This window comes from Felis catus, chromosome E2 (genome assembly GCF_018350175.1).
Source record: "Felis catus isolate Fca126 chromosome E2, F.catus_Fca126_mat1.0, whole genome shotgun sequence".
NCBI classification, from domain to species: Eukaryota; Metazoa; Chordata; class Mammalia; order Carnivora; family Felidae; genus Felis; species Felis catus.
Window position 1 is genome coordinate 6,215,209 of NC_058382.1, and position 25,167 is coordinate 6,240,375.

General features: G+C 43.7%; 2 protein-coding genes across 31 annotated transcripts in view; one reads left to right on the top strand and one right to left on the bottom strand.

Moving 5' to 3' along the window:
- Positions 1-25,167, bottom strand: part of FELCATV1R9 (vomeronasal 1 receptor felCatV1R9) — a 109,970-nt gene that overhangs the window by 28,422 nt on the left and 56,381 nt on the right. For 22 of the 30 annotated variants that reach the window (XM_045045406.1, XM_045045409.1, XM_045045408.1 and 19 more), the window contains exon 1: positions 13,656-13,772. The exons of 7 other annotated variants lie outside the window; for them this stretch is intronic. The gene's annotated coding sequence lies outside the window, so the exon portion shown is untranslated. Of the gene's footprint in view, positions 1-13,655; positions 13,787-25,167 lie in introns of those variants that run through there. One more of the 30 variants, XR_006590099.1, reaches the window with a different exon arrangement.
- Positions 14,820-21,051, top strand: LOC101091239 (vomeronasal type-1 receptor 4). The gene is made up of 2 exons (XM_045046284.1): positions 14,820-14,951; positions 19,527-21,051. Exon 2 carries the CDS (start codon positions 19,830-19,832, stop codon positions 20,778-20,780), a length of 951 nt encoding a protein of 316 aa, XP_044902219.1. The 5' UTR covers positions 14,820-14,951; positions 19,527-19,829; the 3' UTR covers positions 20,781-21,051.

The following is a 25,167-nucleotide window of genomic DNA, read 5'->3' on the forward strand; positions in this document are numbered from 1 at the left end:
AATGGGTGCACAATAGAGCTGGGGAAGGAAGTCTTGAAGGTTCAGGTGGAAGTGGGTGGGAGCACGCACAGGCCCAGGGGTTGGAGGGACAGGCTAAAGTACTGGGATGGAGAAGGACCTGTAAGGGGGGGGAGGGGTAGAGGACAAGAGGCTATAGTGGTAGAAAGATGGGCAGTATGGAAATTGTGGGCATGGAGGTCACAGGGGCAGGTGGGAAATTACATGCATTCGCTGCATTCCTTTACAACCTCATTGACAAGGGACTCCGTTTCTCATGGACCTGTTGGTATAGGGACCTATGCAAAATTTCCCTGTAAAACCATTAACGCACAGTAGGACCACAGGTAGGATGCTGTGTGAACACTCCACCATGTCAGTCTCATCACTGAAATCCAGTTCTTAGAGGGAATGACCACGAGAGACTGTTGGGACTGCCTGTTTCCTGCTACTGAGCACTCAGCGTTGGAAACGGTTGCCATGCTCGGTCCCTTCCTAATACGTCTGCTACAACTTTTCTGACTCAAGACGACGTGATCAAAGACTCTTTCCGTATTGTATTTCTAAACTGACATACATGCTTTACATATGAAATGAATCTAATGAAGGAGAATGGAAAAATATTAAGCACTTTGTTCCTGGCATGAAATCATCCCATGTGTAATCACTGGGATCACACAGAGGTAAGAAGAGCTCCACACGCAGGTGATATACCCTTGGTTATCTTGCATCACATGGTAAAAGAGACTTTGCAGATGTAATTATGGTTCATAATCATCCAACTTTATTTTATTTCCTTTAGTCAGGTCTTTATTCAAAATTAATTGTCCACAATGATTTGACGTTTAAGGAATAAACAAATAGATGGAATGCTTCACAAATGTGCATGCCAGTCTGTGCATGGGGTCCGTGCTAATCTTTTCTGAGTCACCATTTTAGTATATGTGTTGCCAAAGCAAGCACTATAATCACTGGACTTTATTTTTTTTTAACGTTTATTTATTTTTGAGACAGAGAGAGACAGAGCATGAATGGGGGAGGGTCAGAGAGAGAGATGGAGACACAGAATCTAAAACAGGCTCCAGGCTCTGTGCTGACAGCAGGGCTTGAACTCACGGACCGCGAGATCACGACCTGAGCCGAAGTCGGACGCTCAACTGACTGAGCCACCCAGGCGCCCCCATCACTGGACTTTAAATGAGGTGGACTATCCTGGATCATCTATGTGGATCCAAAAAATCATATGGACCTTAAAGAACAAAAGCAGTCAAGAGATAGAGACGGGGAAAGAGAGGGAGAACAGGGAGGGAGGCAGCATGCTGATTCTGGCTTTCAAGGTGGAGGGGCTACATGTAAATCATTTTTATTATTTTTTTACTTATTTTAATTTTAGAGAGAGAAAGGGGACACACACACACACACACACACAGAGAGAGAGAGAGAGAGAGAGAGAGAGAGAGAGAGAGAGAGAGAATCCTAAGCAAGGTCCACACTCAACGTGGAGCCCAACACAGGGCTTGATCCCAGGACGTTCAACTGGCTAAGCAACACAGGCACCCTGGAAATCATTTTTAAAAATGATTTCTGGAAAAAAATAAATTCTGCTAACATAAATCACCCTCAAAGAAACTTAACCCCAGGGGCACCTGGGTGGCCCCATCAGTTAAGCATCCAATACTTGATTTCAGCTCAGATCATGATGTCAAGCATCAGGATCTGATCTGACATTTTGGAGCCTGCTTAGAACTCTCTCGCTCCCTCTGTCTCTGCCCCTTCCCCACTCGAGTATGTGATCTCTCTCTCTCTCTCTCTCTCTCTCTCTCTCTCTCTCTCTCTCTCAAAATAAAGGAAAACTGAAAAAAAAAAAAAAAAAGAAGAAGAAATTTAACCCCAGAGGCTCCAGTTAACAGCCTGGCTCTTGATCTTATGACCTGCTGACAATGTAAGAAAATAAACGAGTGTTGCTCAAAGCTGCTAAATTCAAAACAGAAATCTACTATACATATATAATAGTAAAATACATTCTCGGGAATTACCCCACAACTGATAGTATTTTGATCTCTGGGTGTAACATTTCTTTTTCAGATTTATGCTTATTCTCCCTTTATGTAATTTCAGAGCACACTGGGTAGAGTCTGAAATTGCATAAATGTGAGACATATGCACACACCATAGTATTCTCTTCCGGTTCAATGTTTCATATATATCATCATACTGGACTTACTTTCCAATCAAACTGCTCCTCAACCAGGGCTCTAGGAAGCAGTTATTATGCGCCAATACAAACAGATTTATCACGTTACTTGAAAAACCACAATTTATTCTACAAGGAGTATTACCGAATCATCTTTTTTGGAACTTTGTTTTACATAATTTTATTATTATTTTTTAAAATTTTTTTTCAACGTTTATTTATTTTTGGGAAGGAGACAGAGCATGAACGGGGGAGGGGCAGAGAGAGAGGGAGACACAGAATCGGAAACAGGCTCCAGGCTCTGAGCCATCAGCCCAGAGCCCGACGTGGGGCTCGGACTCACGGACCGCGAGATCGTGACCTGGCTGAAGTCGGGCGCTTAACCGACTGCGCCACCCAGGCGCCCCTGTTTTACATAATTTTAAAAAGTTCAGTGTCCACTACAGCACACATCGTGACATGGGGGCAGTTGGTCACACTGATTTCTGCACATATGGATTATCCCCGCGGTTCTGGGGCAGGGGATTGCTTCACCACCATGACTGCACCTTCTCACTGTGGGTACACAATTCATAAACTGCTCCTGCAAATGCCTGGAAAATGTCATATCCTAGCAAGTAGGGTATGTGGATGCCCCCACCTTTCATTGAATGGTTAGTTTTCTTTCTGAAAAATTTAGATCTGCAAAAATTCGATCTACTATTCTTGAGATTCAACAAACATTACTATTTCATCACGTTCTTCTTCACTTGACTGAGATTTTGCAGGGTGAAGAATTATTTCATGAATATCTTGACACTCTGCCTCTAATATCTGAACATCTGATCCCTAAGGTCAAGGTTATTTTATCTATCCCCAACAAACTGTCACAATTAACAAATTCACACTGCTGTTATACCATCATTTAATACAGGAGCCATATCCACATTTCCCCAGTGATACAATGAATAAATCTGAGAATACAATGAATGAATGAATCTCAGAAATCTGGGATTCAGTCACGGTACAAATACTACATTTGCTGTTTTGACTTTCTCAGTTCTTAAATATAGATCAGTTACCACTTTTTTGTCTTCAGTGATTCTGACAGTTTTGAAGAATGCACACCCATTGATTGTGGAATGTCCTTAAGTGTGGATTTCTCTGATTGTGTGCCTCAACTTCAGCCTCAGGTACAACACTGGAGCGGAACTTCTACACACAGAGGACAGTGGGAGCTTCAGAGGCCATCACCTCAGAGGCAAAGGCTATGAGGATTTTCTATTACTGCTGATTAAGTTTGACTATGTAGTTATAACACCATCTACAAGACCTGATCATTTTATTTTTTTAATTTTTTAATGCTTATTTTTGAGAGAGAGAGAGAGAGAGAGTGCGAGTGGGGGAAGGGCAGAGAGGGAGGGAGACGCAGGGTCTGAAGCAGGCTCCAGGCTGTGAGCTGTCAGCACTGAGCCGGATGTGGGGCTTGAACTCCTAAATTGTGAGATCATGACCTGAGCTGAAGTCAGATGCTTAGCTGAATGAGCCATCCAGACGCCCCCAGACCTGATCATTTTAGCGGTGCTTTTTCCCTGTTCATTAAGTAATTGCTGGAGTGATACTTTAAGATTGCTTGAACAACTTACCTTTTAGTCTAAATATTTTAGCATCAACTGATTTTTTCTGTCTGAATTAATTATCAGATAATGGTTGCAAGTCAGTCATTCTAACATTCTACTATCTTTTATATGTGCATTAATTAGCATTTCTGTGTAAAGAAAGGCTTTCCTTTTACCTTTCCCCATTGTTGTTATTACAATATAGATTCAAGAATTCCTTCCCATTTGCACTCATATATTAATATATATTTTTCCAGGCTCAAATTATTCCAAATTTGTCCACTGAGATGTTCTTTACCATGGCTACATCCCATCAAGCTTTGTTATCATTGAGATAAAACATACAGAATGTAAATGCACCATGATTTGAGAGGGCACCCTTTGCAGAATTTCACACATTCGCAATGTTGTGTAACCATCGCCACTACCTACTTCATCCTCCTGCAGGGAAACCTAGCACCCATTAAGGGGTACAGTTGACCCCTGAATAACTCTGGTCTGAAGTGTGTGGGTCCTCTTATGCGTGGAATTTTTACACAAGAGTATTGTACATGTATTTTTCCTTAGGATTTTTCTAATACCATTTTCTTTTGCCTAGCTTACTGTATCATAAGAATATACTATATAATGTATAGAATATACAATTTGCATTAACCGGTTGTTTATTATCTGTAACACTTCTGGTCAACACTAGGCATTAGGAATTAAATATTTGGGGAATCAAAACTTACATGAAGATTGTGACTGCACAAGGGATGGGCACCCCGACTTGCACTACAGGCAGCTGTAATTTCTATTTCCTCCTGCCCTCATAATCTAGCATATACTGCATTTCTTTACTTTCTGAATCAACAACACATTGAACACTCACCTCATACTCTCCCTTCCCTAGCTCGTATTAAGTCACTTTTTCAAAGAGTCCTCTAATTTCGTTAAATAAAGACATATTTAAAGAAACAGAATCTTGGGAGAGAATCCAAAGTAGTGGAGAAGTAGGGAAACCTGAAGTTCCTTCGTCCCTCAAACACATCAGTGTTGAGACCAGAGGACTTTGAATTCCAAGAGTCTGGCTGCAGAGTGACAGAGACATCTCCAGGGGCCCATGGGGACAACCTGCCGAGCCATAGGTGCACGATTGTGAACTGGGAGAGAGAAAACGGGTGGCATGGGCACAAAGGGGAGGATCCCCTTCTGCGAAGAGACAAAGGGAAGAGAAAGAGAGGCTGTGAAAGGGTAGGATTGTATTTGGACAAGAGAAAAACCACAGACTGGGAATCAAAAAAACAAAACAAAACAAAACAAAAACTCCAGAAAAGGATCTAATCTCTAACTGCAGGGCTTCCTTCGGACTGGGGCCTGCTGCCTGGATCACACACCTGGGGAGGAGGGCAGCCAGCCCCCGCGATGGGTTAACTAGTTCAGAGGCACAGTCTGCAGTGGGAGAAAGCGATCCCCTCCCTAGAGTGTTGTGGGAAGAAGGCATGTAGCCGCTCAAAGGACAAAGACTGCCTGCGCCCACCAGCCAGAGGCCATATATCTGCAGCGCAGAGTGGCAATTCTCCAGAACTGGGGTACACGGAGCGGGACCCCTTAAGACATCGGGGTTTGAATGCCAGTCAAGTGCCAGGCAGGAGTGGGAGTCGGTGGAGCAGGACAAACCGCCTCATTCGTGCCGCCTCACAGTAAGGACGGTCTGAACAGGGTGCTTTGGGACACCCGGTCTATGGAGGAGGCACTGGGTGTCGCCATTTTTCTCCCCCTCACCAACAACGAGGGACCTCACGGAAGGGACAGTGGACCCACAGTGGAGGCAGGACCCGCCCACACCAAGCCATGCCCCTCCGCATCTGGTAACTGGGCATCTACTGGAGCCGGATTGACGGGGCCCAACCAGACAGCCCCTCCTCCAGACTCGTGCTGCCACCGTTTCCAAGGCACCCAGCGGTTTTGCATTTTCTAATTCTTGGGCAATTCTTATTATATACACACACACATATAAATATATATATATATGTATACATATATACATATATATTCACGTATATATGTATATGTATATGTACATATATGTATACGTATACATTTTTTTTTTCCTTCCTTTTCTCCTTCTTATTTCATCCCTTCTCTAGTCTGGTTATTCTGGTTGTTGGTTTGTTTAAGCAGACATATTTAATCCATTCTCTTTACACCTGTTCTATACCTCCTTTATCTCTCTCTCTCTCTCTCTCTCTCTCTCTCTTTGGATTAAGCCATATAATTTCTCTGCCCAATTGTCTTTTCTTTTTCCTCATCCCTGTCATTTCTCTCTTTGCACGGTATAAGGCCTCTTCTACCACCACCACCCCCCCTTTTTTCCTTCAAAAAATTTTTTTACCCAAGGTTACTTCAATGAACAAATCAAAGCACACCCGGTGGAGGGTCCACAACATCACTACAAGTAGGGAGATAAGGCAACCACAGTCACAACAACAGGGAGCAAGGAACACTCTCCAAAAAAAACACCTCCTGAAGGGCCAGGCCCTGGACAGTGTACGACCTGTCTTCAATATAGTAGTGCTTGCAGGTGCAGGACACATAACCAGCTTTTAAAGCACATAAGGAACAGAAAACTAGCCAAATGAAGAAACAGAAGAATTCTCCTCAAAAGAAATTCCAGGAAGAAATGACAGCTGAAGAACTGCTCAAAACTAGATATAAACAATATATCTGATCAAGAATTTAGAATAATAGTCGTAAGATTAATTGCTGGGCTTGAAACAAGCATAAAATACAGCAGAGAATCTACTACTGCAGAGACTAAGGAACTAAAAAATCGTCATGATGGGGCATCTGGGAGATTCAGTTGGTTAAGTGTCCAATTAGGCCTAGGTCATGATCTCCCTGTTCCCGAGTTTGAGCCCCGCATTGGGCTCTGTGCTGACAGCTCAGAGCCTGGAGCCTGTTTCAGATTCTAGTCTCCCTCTCTCTCTCTCTGCCTCTCCCCCATTCATGCTCTGTCTCTATCTCTCAAAAATAAATATTTAAAAATTAAAAAAAATAATAAAGTCATGATGAATTAAGAAATGGTGTAAATGAGGTGAAAAATAAACTAGATATGGTGACAGCAAGGAAGGAAGGGGCAGAGGGGAGAATAAGTGAAATAGAAGATAAGCTTATAGAAAAAGATGAGACTGTGAAAAAGAGATTAAAAACAAAATTCTAGACCACGAGGAGAGAATTAGAGATCTAAGTGATTCAATGAAATGTAATAATATCTAAACCATAGGAGTTCCAGAAGAAGAAGAAGAGACAGAAAGGAGCAGAAGGTTTACTGGAATAAATCATAGCTGAGAACTTCTCCAATCTGGGGAAGGAAACAAACATTGAAGTCCAGGAGGCACAGAGAACTCCCTTCAGACATAACAGGAATTGATCTTCTCCATGACATATCATAGTGAAACTGGCAAAATACAAAGATAAGGCGAGAATTCTGAAAGGAGCTAGGGACAAATGGGCCTTAACCTACAAGGGTAGACACATAAGGGTAGTAGCAAATCTATCTACTGAAACTTGGCAGACCAGAAGGGAGTGGCAGGAAATATTCAGTGTATTGAATACAAAAAACATGCAGTCAAGAATCCTTTATCCAGCAAGGCTGTCATTCAGAATAAAAGGAGAGATAAAGGCCTTCCCAGACAAAAACTGAAGGAGTTCATGACCACTAAACCAGCCCTGTAAGAGACCCTAAGGGGGACTCTGTGAGTGGAACACTGCAAAGACCATAAAGAACAGAGACATCACTACAAGCATGAAACCTACAGATAACACAATGACACTAAATCGGTATCTTTCAATAAGAATGCTGAATGTAAATGGACTAAATGCTCCAATCAAAAGACACAGGGTATCAGAATCAATAAAAAAAAACCAAGATCCATCTATTTGCTGTCTACAAGAGATCCATTTTAGAACTGAGGACACCTTCAGATTGAAAATGAGGGGATAGAGAACCATCTATCATTCTACTGGAAGTCAAAAGGAAGCTGGAATAGTCATACTTGTATCAGTATCAGTATCAATACTTACTTAGATTTTAAACTAAAGGCTGTAACAATAGATGAAGAAGGGCATCATATCATAATTACGGGGCCTATCAATCAAGAAGAGCTAACAATTATAAATGTTTATGCACCTAATTCGGCAGTACCCAAATATATAAAACAATCACAAACATAAGCAATCTTATTGATAAGAATACAGTAATTGCAGGTGACTTTAATACTCCACTTGCGGCAATGGACAGATCATCTAGGCAGAAAATCAATAAGGAAACAATGGCCCTGAATGATAGACCGGACCAGATGGACTTGACAGATATATTCAGAACTGTTCATCCAAAAGCAGCAGAATACACATTCTTCTCGAGTGCACATGGAACATTTTCCAAGACAGATCACATACTGGATCATAAAACAGCCCTCAATAAATATAAAAGAATTGAGGTCATACCATGCATTTTCAGATCACAATGCTATGACACTTGAAATCAACCACAGGAAAAAGTTTGGAAAACCTCTAAATGCATGGAGGTTAAAGAACATTCTACTGAAGAATGAATGAGTCAACCAGGCAATTAAAGAAGAAATGAAAAAATATACAGAAACAAATGAAAATGAACACAACAGTCCAAACAAACCCTTTGGGATGCAGCAAAGGCAGTCCTGGGAGGAAAATACACTGCAATCCAGGCCTATCTCAAGAAACAAGAAAAATCCCAAATACAAAATTTTACAACACACCTAAAGGAACTAGAAGCAGAACAGCAAAGAAACCCCAAGGCCAGCAGAAGAAGAGAAATAATAAAGATTAGAGCAGAAATAAACAATATAGAACCCAAAACAACAGTAGAACAGATCAATGAAACTAAGAGCAGGCTTTTTGAAAAAACAAACTTGATAGACCCCTAGCCAGACTTCTCAAAAAGAAAAGAGAGAGGACCGAAATAGATAAAACCATGAATGACATTGGACTTATCACAACCAACCCCTCAGAAATACAAGCAATCATCAAGGAATACTATAAAAAATTACATGCCAACAAACTGGACAACCTGGAAGAAATGGATAAATTCCTAGATACCCACACACTACCAAAACTCAAACGGGAAGAAACAGAAAATTTGAACAGACCCATAACCAGTGAAGAAACTGAATCGGTTATCAAAAATCTCCCATCAAATAAGAGTCCTGGGCCAGATGGCTTCCCAGGGAAATTCTACCAGAAATTTAAAGCAGAGTTAAGTCTTATTCTTCTCAAACTGTTCCAAAAAATAAAAACAGAAGGAAAGCTTCCAGACTCATTCTACTAAGCCAGCATTACTTTGATTTCCAAACCAGACAGAGACCCCACAAAAAAGGGGAATTACAGGCCAATATCCTTGATGAAGACGGAGGCAAAAATTCTCAACAAGATACTAGCAAATCAAAATCAAAAGCATATAAAAAGAATTATTCACCATGATCAAGGGGGATTCATTCCTGGGCTGCAGGGCTGGCTCAATATTTGCAAATCAATGTGATACACTGCATTAATGAAAGAAAGGATAAGAACCATATGATCCTGTCAATCGATGCAGAAAAAGCATTTGACAAAATACAGCATCCTTTTTTAATAAAAGCCCTCAAGAAAGTAGGAATAGAAGGAACTTACCTAAACATCATAAAAACCGCATATGAAAAGCCCAAAGCTAGTATCATCGTCAATGGGGAAAAACTGACAGCTTTCCCCATGAGATCAGGAACATGAGAGGGATGTCCACTCTCACCACTGTTGTTTAACATAGTATTGGAAGTCCCAGCCTCAGCAGTCAGACAACAAAATAAAACAAAAGGCACCAAAATTGGCAAAGAAGAAGTCAAACTTTCACTTTTTGCATGACATGATACTCTACATAGAAAACCTGAAAGACTCTAACCATAAAGCTGCTAGAACTGACACATGAATTCAACAAAGTTGCAGGGTACAAAATCAATGTAGAGAAAATGGTTGCATTTCTATACACCAATAATGAAGCAACAGAAAGAGAAATCAAGAAATAGATCCCATTTATAATTGCACCAAGAACCAGAAAATACATAGGAATAAAACTAGCCAAAGATGTAAAAGATCTGTACGCTGAAAACTATAGAAAACTTACAAAGTTATTTGAAGAAGACACAAAGAAATGGAAAAACATTCCATGCTCATGGATTGCAAGAATAAGTATTGTTAAAATGTTAATACTATCCAAAGCAATCTACACATTCAATGCAATCCCAATAAGAATTGCACCACCATTCTTCACAAAGATACAACAAACAATCCTAAAATTTGTATGGATCCAAAAAAGACTCGAAGAGCCAAAGTAATGTTGAAAAAGAAAACCAAAGCAGGAGGCACCACAATCCCAGACTTTAACCTCGATTACAAAGCTGTAATCATCAAGACAGTATGGTATTGGTACAAAAACAGACACATAGACCAATGGAATAAAACAGAGAACCCAGAATTGGACCCACAAATGTACAGCCAACTAATTTTTGACAAAGAAGGAAAGAGGATCCAATGGAAAAAAGACAGTCTGTTTAGCAAATAGTGCTGGGAGAACTGGACAGCAACATGCAGAAGAATGAAACTAGACCACTTTGTTACACCATATACAAAAATAAACTCAAAATGGATAAAAGACCTAAATGTGAGACAGGAAACCATCAAAAACCTTAGAGGAGAACACAGGCAACAACCTCTTTGACCTCAGCCGCAGCAATTTCTTGTTCAACACATCTCCAAAGGCAAGGAAATTAAAAGCAAAAATGAACTATTGGGACCTCATCAAGATAAAAAGCTTCTGCACTGCAGAGGAAATAATCAACAAAACCAGAAGGCAACCAACAGAATGGGAAAAGATATTTGCAAATGGCATATCGGATAAAGGGTTAGTATCCAAAATCTATAAAGAATGTACCAAATTCAACACCCAAAAAACTAAAAAGCCTGTGAAGAAATGGGCAGGAGACATGAATAGATGACACTTTTCCAAAGAAGGCATCCAGATGGCCAACAGACACATGAAAAGATGCTCAACATCACTCATCATCAGGGAAATACAAATCAAAACCACACTGAGATACCACCTCACGCCAGTCAGAGTGGCTAAAATGGACAAATCAGGAGACTACAGATACTGGAGAGGATGTGAAGAAATGGGAACCCTCTTGCACTGCTGGTGGGAATGCAAACTGGTGCAGCCACTCTGGAAAACAGTGTGGAGGTTCGTCAAAAAATTAAAACTAGAACTACCCTACAAGCCAGCAATAGCACTACTAGGAACTTATCCAAAGGATACAAGAATGCTGATTCGTAGGGGCACATGTACCCCAATGTTTATAGCAGTGCTTTCAACAGTAGTCAAATTATGGAAAGAGCCTAAACGTCCATCAACTGATGAATGGATAAAGAAGATGTGGTTTATATATACAATGGAATACTACTTGGCAATGAGAAAGAACGAAACCCTGCCATTTGCAGCAATGTGGATGGAACTGGAGAGTATTATGCTAAGTGAAATAAGTCAATCAGAGAAAGACATATATCATATGTTTTCACTCATATATGAAATTTGAGAAACTTAACAGAAGACCATGGGAGAAGGGAAGGGGAAAAAAACAGTTTCAAAAGGAGAGGGAGGGAAACCATAAGAGACTCTTAAATACAGAGAACAAACTGAGGGTGGATGGGGGGTAGGGGAGAGGGGAAAATGGGTGATGGACATTGAGCAGGGCATTTGTTGGGATGAGCACTGGGTGTTGTATGTAAGCGGTGAACCAAGGGAATCTACCCTAAAACCAAGAGCACACTGTATAACATTGTCTGTTAGTCAACTTGACAAATTATATTAAAAACAAAACAATTTCACACTGGAACTTCCAGCTGCAATTCAACCTCACAGGTTTCATCCTTTCTTCCACAAATTCCACGCTTCTATCTTCCTCCCCCCCCCCCCCCCCGAGAATGAGAAGTTTATAGAAGAAAAATCATCAGACTTTTGGACCGTTGTTTCTCAACCCTGGCACTACTGACCTTTGACCCAGATACTTCTCTGTGATGGAGCTGGCCTGCGCAGAGTAGGATGTTTACCAGTATCTCTAATTGCACTCCCTATGTGGCAAAGCAACCTACGCCTCACTCGTGCCAAGAAATAAAGATCACTGAATATGGCCAAATGATCACAGACAGAGGAGGAGGAGGAGGGGGCCAAATTGTCCCTAGTCAAGAATCAATGTTGTATAATGCTAAACGTCTCTATAAATCACTTCATGAAAACTTTTGGAAAAGGACCATTAAATTGTGCTATTCTGACAATCTAAATATTCAACCTACCTTATTCTTAGAGGGATGATTTAACTGCAATGCTTTGTAGAGAATGAACACATTACCATATGTAACATTTGAAAGAGGTAGAATGTAATTAAAAGTATCTGAGAACAAAAATGATTATACTTTTAAACTTGATCTTAACCGATACACTTTATTAACACGAGAAACTATCACTAAATGAGGAAAAAACCGCCTGTGGTCCTATAGCCCAGTGAAATCAACGCTTAACCGTTTGTTGTGAATATGTAACAGCTTAGGATACATATATTGCACTCAAAAGGTGACAATAAGCTGACACTCTCTAAAGGCTGTGTTATAACCACTTTTATTTATATCGGTTAAAGATATCTTTGTATGTCATCGAATATACATTTAAGGTAACAGTTCCAAAGGCTTCCGTCCCTTACACACACAATTCAAACATCTATCGTTGCCCGTTTAAAATGCTTCCACTTGTTCGTTTTCAAACAAATCTGTGATGAAAATACCTTCACGTGTGCGCTGCGAGAATCTCTGAGACAAATCCGACCGTGAGAAGAATCGGCGGGCAACGCGGAGTGCAATTTTCAAGACTTACGCCGGGACATCGCGCCACTCCTCCAGAAGCACGCGGGTCCAGGTGAAGACACGAGTCAAGCGAGGTGGCCGCGTGGAGGCCCTGGAGGTCCGGCCTCTGCACACGGCTGGCAGCTCGGCTCTCCTCCGGCAGCGTCTGGGCCCGAGCGCTTGCACTTGCCACGTGGATCACGAGTGCTAGAAGCGGCGTGCTCGCTGCTCGGCCCACACTTGCGCCGGCGCCTGGACACCGGGCTGGCTCAGCCCCGCACACAACCAGACCGCAGCTGAGGAGGCCTCCCAACAGTGCTGGTCCTGCTACACGCGCCCCCGCACCCACCTCGCATTATGCCCAAGTCTCCGGCCCATCCTGCCCCCGTCACGCTCAGGACCCCCAGTCCACACCTGATCCCCCAACATCTGGACCCCTCGACCTTTCAACCCAAGCTCACCGACCAGGGCTCATATTCCGCTCTACCTGCAGCCACAAATGGAAGCACAAAACCCATCTTGGCACTAACACGCGCTCTCTCCTCTCCAGGTGGGTCCTGGGACTCGCTCATTCCACTCCCTTGCAGCCCAGGACCTCGTGCGTGCGCACCAAACGGCGAACATCGCAACTCCCCTCAACCCCACCCCCACCCGGGAACCCAAATCCTTCCTCCATTCCAACCCAGACGCCCTCGAGGGCAGCACCGGGTACTGGGACCCGTCACCGAAGACACACGGTTAAAAGCGCCACCAGACTCTAGTGCGAATCTGTCCCTCTCACGCGACCCTGACACACGCCTGTCGCGGGCAGGCTCCGGGCAGCCGTGAGCCCAGAGCCGAGCTGCCCTCAGCACGCGGTCCCGTCCCTCCCTGGGGCCCGCAAGCACCCCCAGGCCACCGCCAGCCCACACTCCCTGAGAACTAACCTTCCAGGAGGAGAAGCCGCAGCTCTAAGCCAGTTCCTCACCTGGAAGGTCCAAGGGCGTCTGCTGGAGCTCAACGGTCACCTGACCCTGCCGGACATGTGCGCAGGCGCAACGAGGCCGTAGCCACGCCCACACGCCCATCCCCGAGCTCGCGCCTGCGCAGAGGCCGCCCAAGAAGGCCAACCCCCTCCTAGGACCTGCCACGTGCAACTGCGCGCTCAGGCTTCCCTGGAGGGTCCTCAGACTTTCCCTCTAGCAGCCCCTCCGTCCCCACGGGAATCACCTGTGCTGGTTCTGTTCCTTCCTCTTCATTTGCTACATGTGAGGAACCCACAGCATCTGTGTTGAGATGGGACGTTAGCGAGTAAGAGGGTCAGGTGCGCTCTGCTTGCTCTCTCTAGTGGTACCGAAAGGGGGATTGGGTGGGGGATGCGGTGGAAACAGAGTTCTGGGGAGAGAAGCAGCAGCACCACCAGAGACTCTGTTGAAAATGCTAATTCATCGGCCGGACCGCAGCTGTATCTCAATCTCTTAGAGGAGGGTTCTCTTGTAGACTCTGTTTCAACAGAAATGCAGGAGATTCACATACACACAATACTTTGAGAGGCAGTGTTTGGCAAAGTGGTTGTCATTGTTGGCTTCCCCTGACGATCACCTGGGAAGTGTTAACAACTATCATATCCTGTGCCCACTTCTGCTCGTATATAGCCATCCTATCACTGTGTACTCTCTTGGTGGAAGGGTTCAATGAAAGCTCTGGGGTCATTTTTACAAGGTCAATGTTCTCATTCAGGAGAGCTCACCCTCATCACCACAAGGCCCCTTCTTCAAATGCTGGGGATTCGGTTTCACCATGGGATTAAGGGTGGGGGTGGGAGTTGGAAGAATACACATTTAGTCACTTGCACTGCTATAAATACTTAGCAGATATTTAAAAGCAAGGCACAAATTTATTTTCATAAAAGTTCTTAGATGAAAACCATTTAGGTCTTGGCTGGGTACTCTGATTACAATGTCACCTTCTAAATCAAGGTGTCAATCAGCTTGGACTTCCTTCTCCAGATCCCACGTAATATTCCACTTCTATCATCTTTTAGGTCGTTAGCACAATTAATTGCCATCTTGTGGTTTCCACATGTGCCCACCTACACTTAGGCTCAAAGACAGCAACAGTCTTTATGCTTCAAATCTCTGATTTCCTCTTGTATCTAATATGTCTGGATTCTGTCTCTCTTTAAGGATCTTGGAATTACTCTGGATCCAGCAGATCATCTAGGATAACATAGCTGCTTAAAGGTAATTTCATTAGTAACCTTAAATCCTCCAAATCCATCTTACTTGGTATCATAACAAAGCCAAGAGTCACCCTCCAATTGGACATCTGCCTGTAATTATTATGAAATCAGTGGAAATTTTGTAAAAAAAAAAAAATTAGAATTATCATTACATTCACAACTCTCTCACCTCTGGTTCCCTTTTCATATGGTTTCTTAGAATGAAAAAACACGGGTCAATTTCTCTCCAATTTTCAGGTATCCTAAAAGCTTAAGTGTTCTTAAAGCTCATATTGTTAAAACAAAGGGTTAGGTCTTAGAAATATCACAATACATAAAAGAATCTTCATCAGATCAATGTTGGGGCATAAAATGTCCTTGACCCATAACAGTTCTTCAACAGAGATGCAGAATTTGGGATGAGACAGCTCTTTCCCACACTTGCAACTCTGGATACCAGTAAAAGCCTCTCCAGCCTGACCGACCAGTCACATCCTGCACCTGATTTCCCAAGGAATGGCTGAGATTTGCTACCCAAAACTGCACCTTCCCTCCTGTACTGTATGCTCTAGTTCATGACGTGGGGGCATGTTTTAATTGAGCAAGAGTTTTGCCTCCTGAGCTGAAATTAGGAACTAACTATCCATGACACTTGATATTTGCCTGTAAATCGAGAATTAACGAATGGGTGTCAAGCAGTGACCTCCAATCTGCCCTGTGCCACTCGCACCCTCCCAGTTCCCTGGCTCCTCTTCCCCACCGTATGCTCCTCTCCCACCAGGGTCCTCATGCCCCCACCCTGGGAGCCCCAGTCACCTGCTAAACCTCCACACATCCCTCACCTGGACTCAGCCCTAGGAGACTTCTGCATCCCACTCCAACCTCCTTCCCGTCACCTTTTTGACATCTGTCTCTAGGTGACCGCTATTCCAGGGACTCCAGTGCCACCCTCCTTGCCTTCTATCACCCCCAGGACCGGTGAGGTCCCGCCCTTTCTTTGTCTTGCCGAAACTCCACTCCCAATACCAGTATCTCACCCATTTCCTGGGTCCTCTACACCCACACCTTGCGGTGCCCCAGCCTCCACTCCTGCAGGAATCCAATCCGCACCCACATGCATTACTCCATCCCTATCTCCTCTGACCCTTTCTCCTGGATTCCCTCACTGCCCACTACCCTCACTGGCCCCCTGAATGCCCTCTGCCTCTTTTGCCTTGTTCAAGGTCTCCTCCAGGGTTCCTCTCCTCTTCAGACATTCTCTATTGCCTTGGGCCACGCTGCCCTCCTCCAAAGCACACCCGCCCCACACTTTTTCCCTTCATCCTCCCACCATTATTTTCACCACTCCAAGACACTGTCTTGTGTGTCTCGTACCCACACCGACCATTAACATCTTCCCTACGAAGTGTCCGTTTCGATTACCCCTTCCACCCCGTGACACTCTGCACCTCTTTTTCCCAAGATCCCAGTATGCCTCATACCGATCACTTCCCAGCACACTATGTCTCCACGTACCAGCAAACGTAGCAACTCCCCTGTGGCATTGAGCACACGTTTGTCTTTTATCCCTCTACCTTGTTTCTTCTCCTGCGCTATTTTCTTCCCTCACCCCAGGACCTCTGCACCATGTTGTCTCTATGTTCTTCTTTCCTATGCCCTCTCTCTCACCTGCTCTGTCACACACCCATGCACTGCCACTCCCCCCCACACCCCAACATCCCCACCACACATCCGACTTAGAGTGGTGATGCTCAAAGCAATTTTTAAGACTGTATAATGTATATATTCTCTGTATGGGTAGTTTAGGGCTTGAAAGCATTACAAATGATAATAAAGGCCTCCAGACAGCCCAGAAGTCTGGAGGTACTCCTCTTTTTCTGCATTTGAACATTTCATCAAGACACACACACCCACGATGAAAGCCTATGTTGATTTTATTAAACTGATTGTGAACTGTGAGTTAGTGTGAAGGTGTGGTAAATATACATGTCAATGGGGGTGAGTTTCTAACTGTTTAGGATGTGCCTGAATACTTGTGAATTTCAATTACAGTCGTGAGTACACGAATGACCACGTATGGGTCTAACAGTAGGTGAGTATATGTGAGGTTGGGTGTATATACACGTGTGTTTGCGGATGTATGTAAGTGTGTCAACCATTAACGTTTGTGTGCAGTCTGAGTTGCCCATCATTATGGCTCTGACTTGAAAACGGCTAGTAATTGCACAATGAACTTCAACAGTGGAATTGTCTGCAGGGAAAACCACAGGATATCTGTTTCAACTCCTACTTTGTGTTTCTTCTCACCAAAGCAGTAAGTGCTCATTATTGAAATTCAAGGCGGGGGGGGGGGGGAAGCGTACAGAACTGTTGGAGCTCTTTGATCCTCTTGAATCAAGTAACTGAGGATGGGCTCATCCAACATTTATAGGCTGGGAGAGACTTCTGGTTAAGCCATCTGATCCTACTGCTTTAGTCTGTGAGAAGAGACTCTTAGAAACTTCTCTCTTTCCTCTCTGGGTATTGTCCAGTCTTTAATTCTTATCAATGGGGTCAATAATGGTAAAACCAATTTTCCTACACAATCTTCAAATTAATTGGCACTGAATTATTCAAACATGTCATATTAACTTTGTGTGAAATGAATCCTATAGTGCGTTATTTACATCATGTTCTTCCTTTTGCTGGTATCTCTGCATATTCTTCCCAAGTATTTTGTCTCATTCTGTTTCTCTACTAATAACCTTAACTGATGGTTCCTTTCAGTGGCCTGAGGATTAGGAAAGTACTAGTTTCTGGGTAGAGGAACCTCTCTGGGAAGTGAAGAACCCAGGGAGATACACATCATTCCCCACTAATCCCTCACGTGTCAGAACACACTATTTCCTGCTGTGCTTAACAGGAGACACATCTACCTACAGGGATCGAGGGGGGAAAAAAAACAAGCCTCCCACAAATAGTCTCCTACAAGGTTCTAACCAGAAAATCATAATTGTTCATCATAATTAACACATGAGAGAAAAGTTTCAGGAACATCTTCAGCTCCCAAACCTGTATTCCCAGTGCAGCTGTAAATGAAATAATTGCAGTGGTGAGACAGGTGACCTCACAGAATCACAAACCTATATCTCAGGGTCTGGCTGGTCCCTCCCACTGGCTGCTGTGCCCTTCCCATGGAGCCCCTCAGGCAGCAGGAAGGAGTTGGTGAGGATCCATTTCAGTCTAAGAGGCAGTGTCTGTATCAAGAGTCTGGGTGAGTGATCCTATCAGAAAAGGGTGCTATTCTGTGGATTACCTAATTCACTGTGAAAGCCATGCAGGAATGTGCAATATTTCTGAGGTTTGAGCTGAGCTAGTTAAGAGGATGTGGGGTCCTAGACCTTCACCTGTCCCTGATGGCTCTTAATTCAGTGAAGTTAAACTTCGCTCAGTGTGATTGCTGGTGTTCAGTGCAAGTAAGAATATACACTGATTTTTAAGTCCTTAAGAAATGAATTGTAAAATCAATCTCCTGTTCTAACATTATAGGAATTATAGGCTAAATTTTCAGGGTTACTAGATGTGCAACTCTCACAGCTCCATGGTTGTAGTGAAATGTATGAAGAATTTACAGGAATCTTCTGATCCTGTGCAGAACGTGTATCCAAATGGTAATGTCTTGAATTGAAAGTTTTCCTGTAACCTTGGATGTAGCACACAATGATGGGGACAGTAACTGAGTCTCCATGGAAGACATCATCATCTGTTGATTACAGTGAAACTATACTCATTCTGAAAGTTAGGAAATGAACAGGTAAGGGACAGTTGACATAAAAATGGTGATTTTCAGACAGCAGCTTTCAGGTTCATATCATGTTCTTTCCAGGTGTTTAAAAATTACTCTACCATCAATACAAAAACCGAGTATTTTGAATCCTAAAGTGTGTAAGATACATGCCTTACCGAGGTCATTTTACAGTGATGCGTTTAATATTTCACAAATCTTAGTTCATTGCTAATAGTTTTCCTTAATTCACGTAAGTACTCACTAATAAGTACATAATGTATCACTCGAAATTAAGGATAACTTAGAGTCTGCCTTACACCATTGTATCATGCATCCGTGTTTCATGTGCCAAAGTTTATGGGATTGTTGTGATAATTCAGCAATTGCAGTGTAATGCCATTACACTTGTGTTCCTCACATAAAAGCACATGAGTCTTTCTGTTGCCATCTTGCATCTACTACATATAACTGCAGGTTCCTGCAGTATGCTATTGCCAGAGCGCATGCACGTTCACTAAGGTATTTAAGGCTTACCCATAATTGATATTATCCTGTGGAATAAAGTTTTACAAATTAATGGAAACTTGTTGTGATGAAAGTTATACAATATGCCCTACTCTGAAGTTAACCACAAGGTGTCAAATCAGAAGTAACCATGGATCTGATTCCTGGATGGACACAGCTAACTAGCCGTCTAGCAGACCGTGGGGGCTCAGTGCACTATCACGGTTTCCAGCCCAACCGGTTCCCAGTCCCCACACAGCCTGAAGGAGCAGATTTGGACAGATCCTTAACCTCTCTGTGTGTCTGTTCTGTTCATCTTTTAATTAGAGCCACAGTAATGCCGACCACATAGATGTACGGAGCATGAAGAAGTTCTCACGTGAGTGCCTTCACAGGAGTGACCTTCACAGGAGTCATTTTACATTATAAGGGCTCTTGAAAAGTTCTACATTCAGCCCTCGGAAAGCAACTATGAAAAGAAAACTGTAAGTAGGTGTTTCCAAGTGGCAAGGATTGGAAAGCAGAACATAGTGGATTTCAGCTGACGTGATATATGTGGCCCACACCTCATATTCCCATGCAGGAAATTCTAGCCCCGAAGGCAACTGTCAGTGACTGGGACCAGAGAGAATGGCCAAATGGGATCTGGCCATCGGCCTGATCTTCTTAACACAGACTACCGTTGGAATCCTGGGCAATTTCTCACTTCTTTGTCATTATATCATCCTTTCCTTCACCGAGTACAGGTGGAGGTCCACAGATTTCATTCATAAGCACCTGATTGTAGCCAACTTCTTAGCCCTACTCTGTAAAGGAGTCCCCCAGACCATGGCAGCATTTGGGTGGAAACATTTCCTCAGTGACATTGGATGCAAACTTCTTCTCTTTCTTCACAGAGTGGGGAGGGGAGTGTCCATTGGTAGCATCTGCATCTTGAGCGTCTACCAGGCCATCACCATCAGCCCTGGGAACTCCAGGTGGGCAGAGCTTAAAGTGAAAGCGCCCAAATACCTTTCCCCCTCTATTTTCCTGTGTTGGGTCCTGCAAATGCTGGTGAATATCATTTTCCCTATGTACTTAACGAGCACATTGAGTGATAAGAACATCACAAACAAAAAGGATTTTGGATACTGTTCTTCGGTTCGTCATGACAAAACTAGTGACTCACTGTATGGACTGTTGTTATCATTCCCCGATGTGTTATGTCTGGGGCTCATGCTCTGGGCCAGCAGCTCCATGGTTTTCCTTCTGTACAGGCACAAGAAGCAGGTCCAACATATTCGAAGAACCAATGCTTCCTCTGCATCCTCCCCGGAGTCCAGAGCCACCAAAACCATCCTTCTCCTGGTGAGCACCTTTGTCTATTGTTACACCCTCTCCTCCATTTTTCAAGTTTTTTTGAGTGTTTTTGATAATCCCAGCTCGATCTTCATAAGTGTCGCTGCAGCTGTGTCTGAGTGTTTCCCATCTGTCAGTCCGTTTCTGCTCATGAGCCACAACTCCAAGGTACCCACGGTACCCAGGCTCTGGTTTGCCTGGAGAAGGAATATAAGATCTCCTTGTCTTCAGAAAAACATGTAGACTGTATGTACTTCTACAACATACAGTTACCAATTCACTCACCCCCCTCACAGTCCTAAAAAATTTTTTATGAGTTTTTCTCTCTCTCACAAGAGAGGTGCAGCCTGCAGCAGACGGGGGTTTCTGGGGGTCTGATGGTATCTGTGCATTGATGTCTGTGCTGCGTACAGAAATGTGATCAGTGTGCATCGTGTTGTTGATCTGTGTACTGTATTAGTGTATCTGTGTTTGTAAAATTTTAAAATACATATCACCAATAAAATCATGAGCTATTGTGAGATTTATGCATAATGCCTTTACATGGTCAAGAAGGAGTTTAAATGTATTGACAAAAAGGACTCTGTGATTAGTTTTTCGAATCATGCTGAAATTTCTAGGTTGACACCTAACAAATACTAAGTGTGCACTTCCAAAGAAAGGAGGTCAAATGCATACATGTTTTTAAATGTTTTGTCAAGACCTACAGGATCGAAGTAGGATGGAAGAATAAAGTCAAAAATAAGAATTGAGGTACAAAACTGAAAAATACATTTTATGGAATTGAAAACAAAACAACTTGGCACAGCAATATTCATACCAGGTAACATATACTTCATGGTTTGCCTTTATTATGATTGTCAAAAATGAGGAAACTCTGATAAATGGTCACAGCAAAGAAGAGCCGGAGGAGACATGACCACCAAATATAAAATTTCATCACATACCTGATGTGTTCTCTGTTGATAAGTTAGAAGCCTCAGTCTCAATCAGACAGAGGCCCTGTCTCATGTGCTGTCACCTCTGTGCCAGTAGGGGTGGCTGACATAACCCACCCAATTCAGAGTCCGGTCTCCCAGTGAAAGGTCACTGGCACCATAGGGCAGGGTCACAGGGCTCAGTCGCTCCATCCAGCAGTGATGGAAAAATCCTTGTTTCTTTGGCTTCCCAGCACGTAAAAGGAAGCCCAGCCCTTCCTGGACTCCTGGAGTATTGGGGACAGCACACATCACTGTGAGTGATGAGTTTGTCATTGCAGCCTCTGGCAAAGGGAGGAGGCCTCCACCTGGAAGCCACACGGTGTAAGAACGTGGGGCCACTACAACACAACTACAAGGTGTGATTTTTTTAAAAAGTAGTGATTAGCTTGTAAGTGAGCTCTCCTCAGAACTAACCCTTAGAAATCCTGAATGTCTTGCTTGATACTCCAACTTGATTTACTCAGATTTACATATTCTTTACCAAATGTCCTTTTTCTGTTTCAAGAACCCACCCAGACACCACATCTCATTCTGTAATCGTGTCTCCTCTGACTCCTCTTTGCTAGGCCATTTTCCCAGATTTTCTTCCTTGTTGATCATCTTGACAGACTTGAGTACTAGTCAGGTATCTTGTAGAATGGACCTCAGGATTAATATGGTACTTTCCTCATGATTATCTTGGGCTTCTATATTTTGGAGAAGAGAGCTCAGGGTATAAAGTGCCATTCTCAGGACATCATATCAAGACTACAGCCCAGCAACATGACTTATCATTGTTCACATCGGCCTACGTCCCCTGGATGAGGTTGTGTGTATGAGGACCCTTCGTGAAACTTACGTGTCCCCTTTCATATTGTACCTGTCGCCAGGAAGTCATTGTGTGTGGCTGACATTAACGAAAGGGATCTTGTGCTCTGCCTCCTTAAGGACAACGTTTCTTACATAAATTATGTGGAATTCTTCTGAAAAGGTCCTTTTTCTCAATTTATTATTTATTCAGTGATTTCCCCAAAATGAATAAACGTTAAAAAAATTTTTTTTTTAAGAAAGGGGTCGCCTGGGTGGCTCAGTCGGTTGACCATCTGGCTGAGGTCATGATCTCGGGTTGTGAGTTCGAGCCCCATGTCAGGCTCTGTGCTGACAGCTCGGAGCCTGGAGCCTGCTTCGGATTCTGTGTCCCCTTCTCGCTGCCCCTCACCCACTCATGCTCTGTCTCTGTCTCTCAAAAATGAATAAACATTAAAAAAAATTTTATTCAGTGATTTCCTCTTATCAGTTTCGATTCCTGCACATCTGTTTGATACTGAGTTACAACCAATACCGCCTCTTCTGCTCTTGTTTAAATTCAAGGTGTTCTGGGGCGCCTGGGTGGCTCAGTCAGTTAAGTGTCCGACTTCGGCTCAGGTCATGATCTCGCGGTTTGTGGGTTCGAGCCCCACATCAGGCTCTGTGCTGACAACTCAGAGCTGGAGGCTGCTTCAGATTCTGTGTCTCCCTCTCTCTCTGCCCCTCCCCCCGTTCATGCTCTGTCTCTCTCTGTCCCAAAAATAAATAAAAACCTTGCAAAAAAAATTTAAAAAAAATAAATGTTAAAAAAGTTTTTTTTAAATAAAATAAAATCAAGGTGTTCCAACTTGACCATGAGGAGCTCTTTCGGGTGACTCCCGTGTCCCTCTGACATAGCCCATTTTTAGAAACCGAGTTGTTTAGCATGTCCTGACTTACGGCACCGCAGCTCTGCAGGCTGATTTCATACACGTCCTGTCCTAGTCCAGGCTGCACCGTCTCTCCAGGCAGCCCCTGGCTGCTGCCGTGGGGGAACCGTGTCATGGACCAAGGCATGGACACTAGGTATGCTCACTGCTCCTGGGTGTCGCTGTGTTCACGCCCTCTCAGCTCAAACACCAAGAAAACGTACGTGTGTGTGCTGAACCGCTCGTGTGCACATAGGTAGAAACATGTGTGGGGGGCGATTGGTGTCCATACAGAGTCAACATGACTTCAGGCTGAGGTCTCCAACTCCAACCCATTCCTCATGGATCATTCTAACTTCCTGCCCTTGCTCATCTGTCACCTGTCTCTCCAACGGTGACAAACGTGGATCTCACCATCTGTACTTGTGAGTCAAATGCATTTCTGGTCCAATTTGTATAGGATACCGGCCCTCTTGTGCCTGGTTCTTCCAGGCAAAACATCTGAGTAAACTATGGGATGGCCACAAGAAAGCTGAAGTACAGGTAATGACATGGAACATTCCGAGGTAGAGGAGGAGGGACACCTGGACGCCTGGGAAGGGAACACCTTACACAGCAGGAGATACGGGGGGAGGGGAGGGGCGGAATATTAAGGATCATTCATCTTACAGGACTCCCCCTGGACAATGGCATTCTAGGGGGGCTGCACGGCAGGGACACCATCCCGCTAGGCCCAGAGGACACTTCCAGACAAAGAACATCACCCTTGGGCTTTGAAATCTAAGGGAATTTTCCCTCCTAGATTTTTTACTTACTGGGGACAGGTGACATTTCTTCTTTCCAGTTTCTCTTTTTGGAATGGGAATGTCTACGCTCTCCCCATCCCACCATTGATTTCTGGAAGCAGAGAATGTGTCTGCATTCACAGGCTTATCGCTGGAGAAGGCAGATTTTTCTCAGGATAAATCATATCTCGTCTTTTTTTTTTTTTAAGTTTATTTATCTATTTTGAGAGAGAGAATGAGACAGAGAGAATCCCAAGCAGGCTCCACACTGCCAGTGTGGAGCCTGATGAGGGGCTCAAACACACAGACCATGAGATTATGACCTGAGCTGAAACCAAGAGTCAGATGCTTAACTCCTTGAGCCACTCAGGTGCCCCTCATATCTCATGTCTTAATCACACTTGACTTAGATGATACTTAGAGGAGATTTGGGACTTGGACTTGTTTACCAAATGAGTTAATATTCTGGGGCTACTGGAATGGGGTGGAGGGGTGAGTGCATTGTGCCAGTGAGGGCATGAATTTGGGCAGTCCAGAGGGCTGAGTGTTATAGACTGACCTGTATCTCCTCGAATTGATAGGCTGAAGTCCTAAATCCCAGGAGCTCAGAAGGAAGATCCTTGAAGGAAGTGATGGGAGTTAAACTAAGGCCAGTAGGATGAGCCCTGATCCACTCTGAGTTGTGTCATTATAGGAGGAAATGTGGAGACACACACAGAGTTCGGATCTCTATCTGCACAGAGGGCACAGTATGGGAGGACAGAGTGGGAAGGTGACCATCTGGAAGCCGAGGACATGTCACAAAAAACTACACCTGCAGACTGACACCTTGATCTTGGACTTCATGCCTCCACACCTGTGGAAAAAATACCTGCTGTTTAAGCCACCCCAAATGTTCCATTTTGTTACCTGGAATAAATGTCAAAGTACTTAATTGGCAGAGTCCTCCTGTGAGATGGCTCATTGTCTGCATTCCTCACAGGGGTCTTGCGATCTCACCAGATTCTGGCTGTGAAAACACTTGTCAACGTAAACACTGCAGACGTGTGAGCCTTCATGTTATGTTCATGCAACTTCTGACCTCATACCCTAATTCCCGATGCGCTCAGATCCTAATGTTCCTGGACTCCACCCAAATGGGTATTCCTGTCACCTTCCTATACAGTCCTGT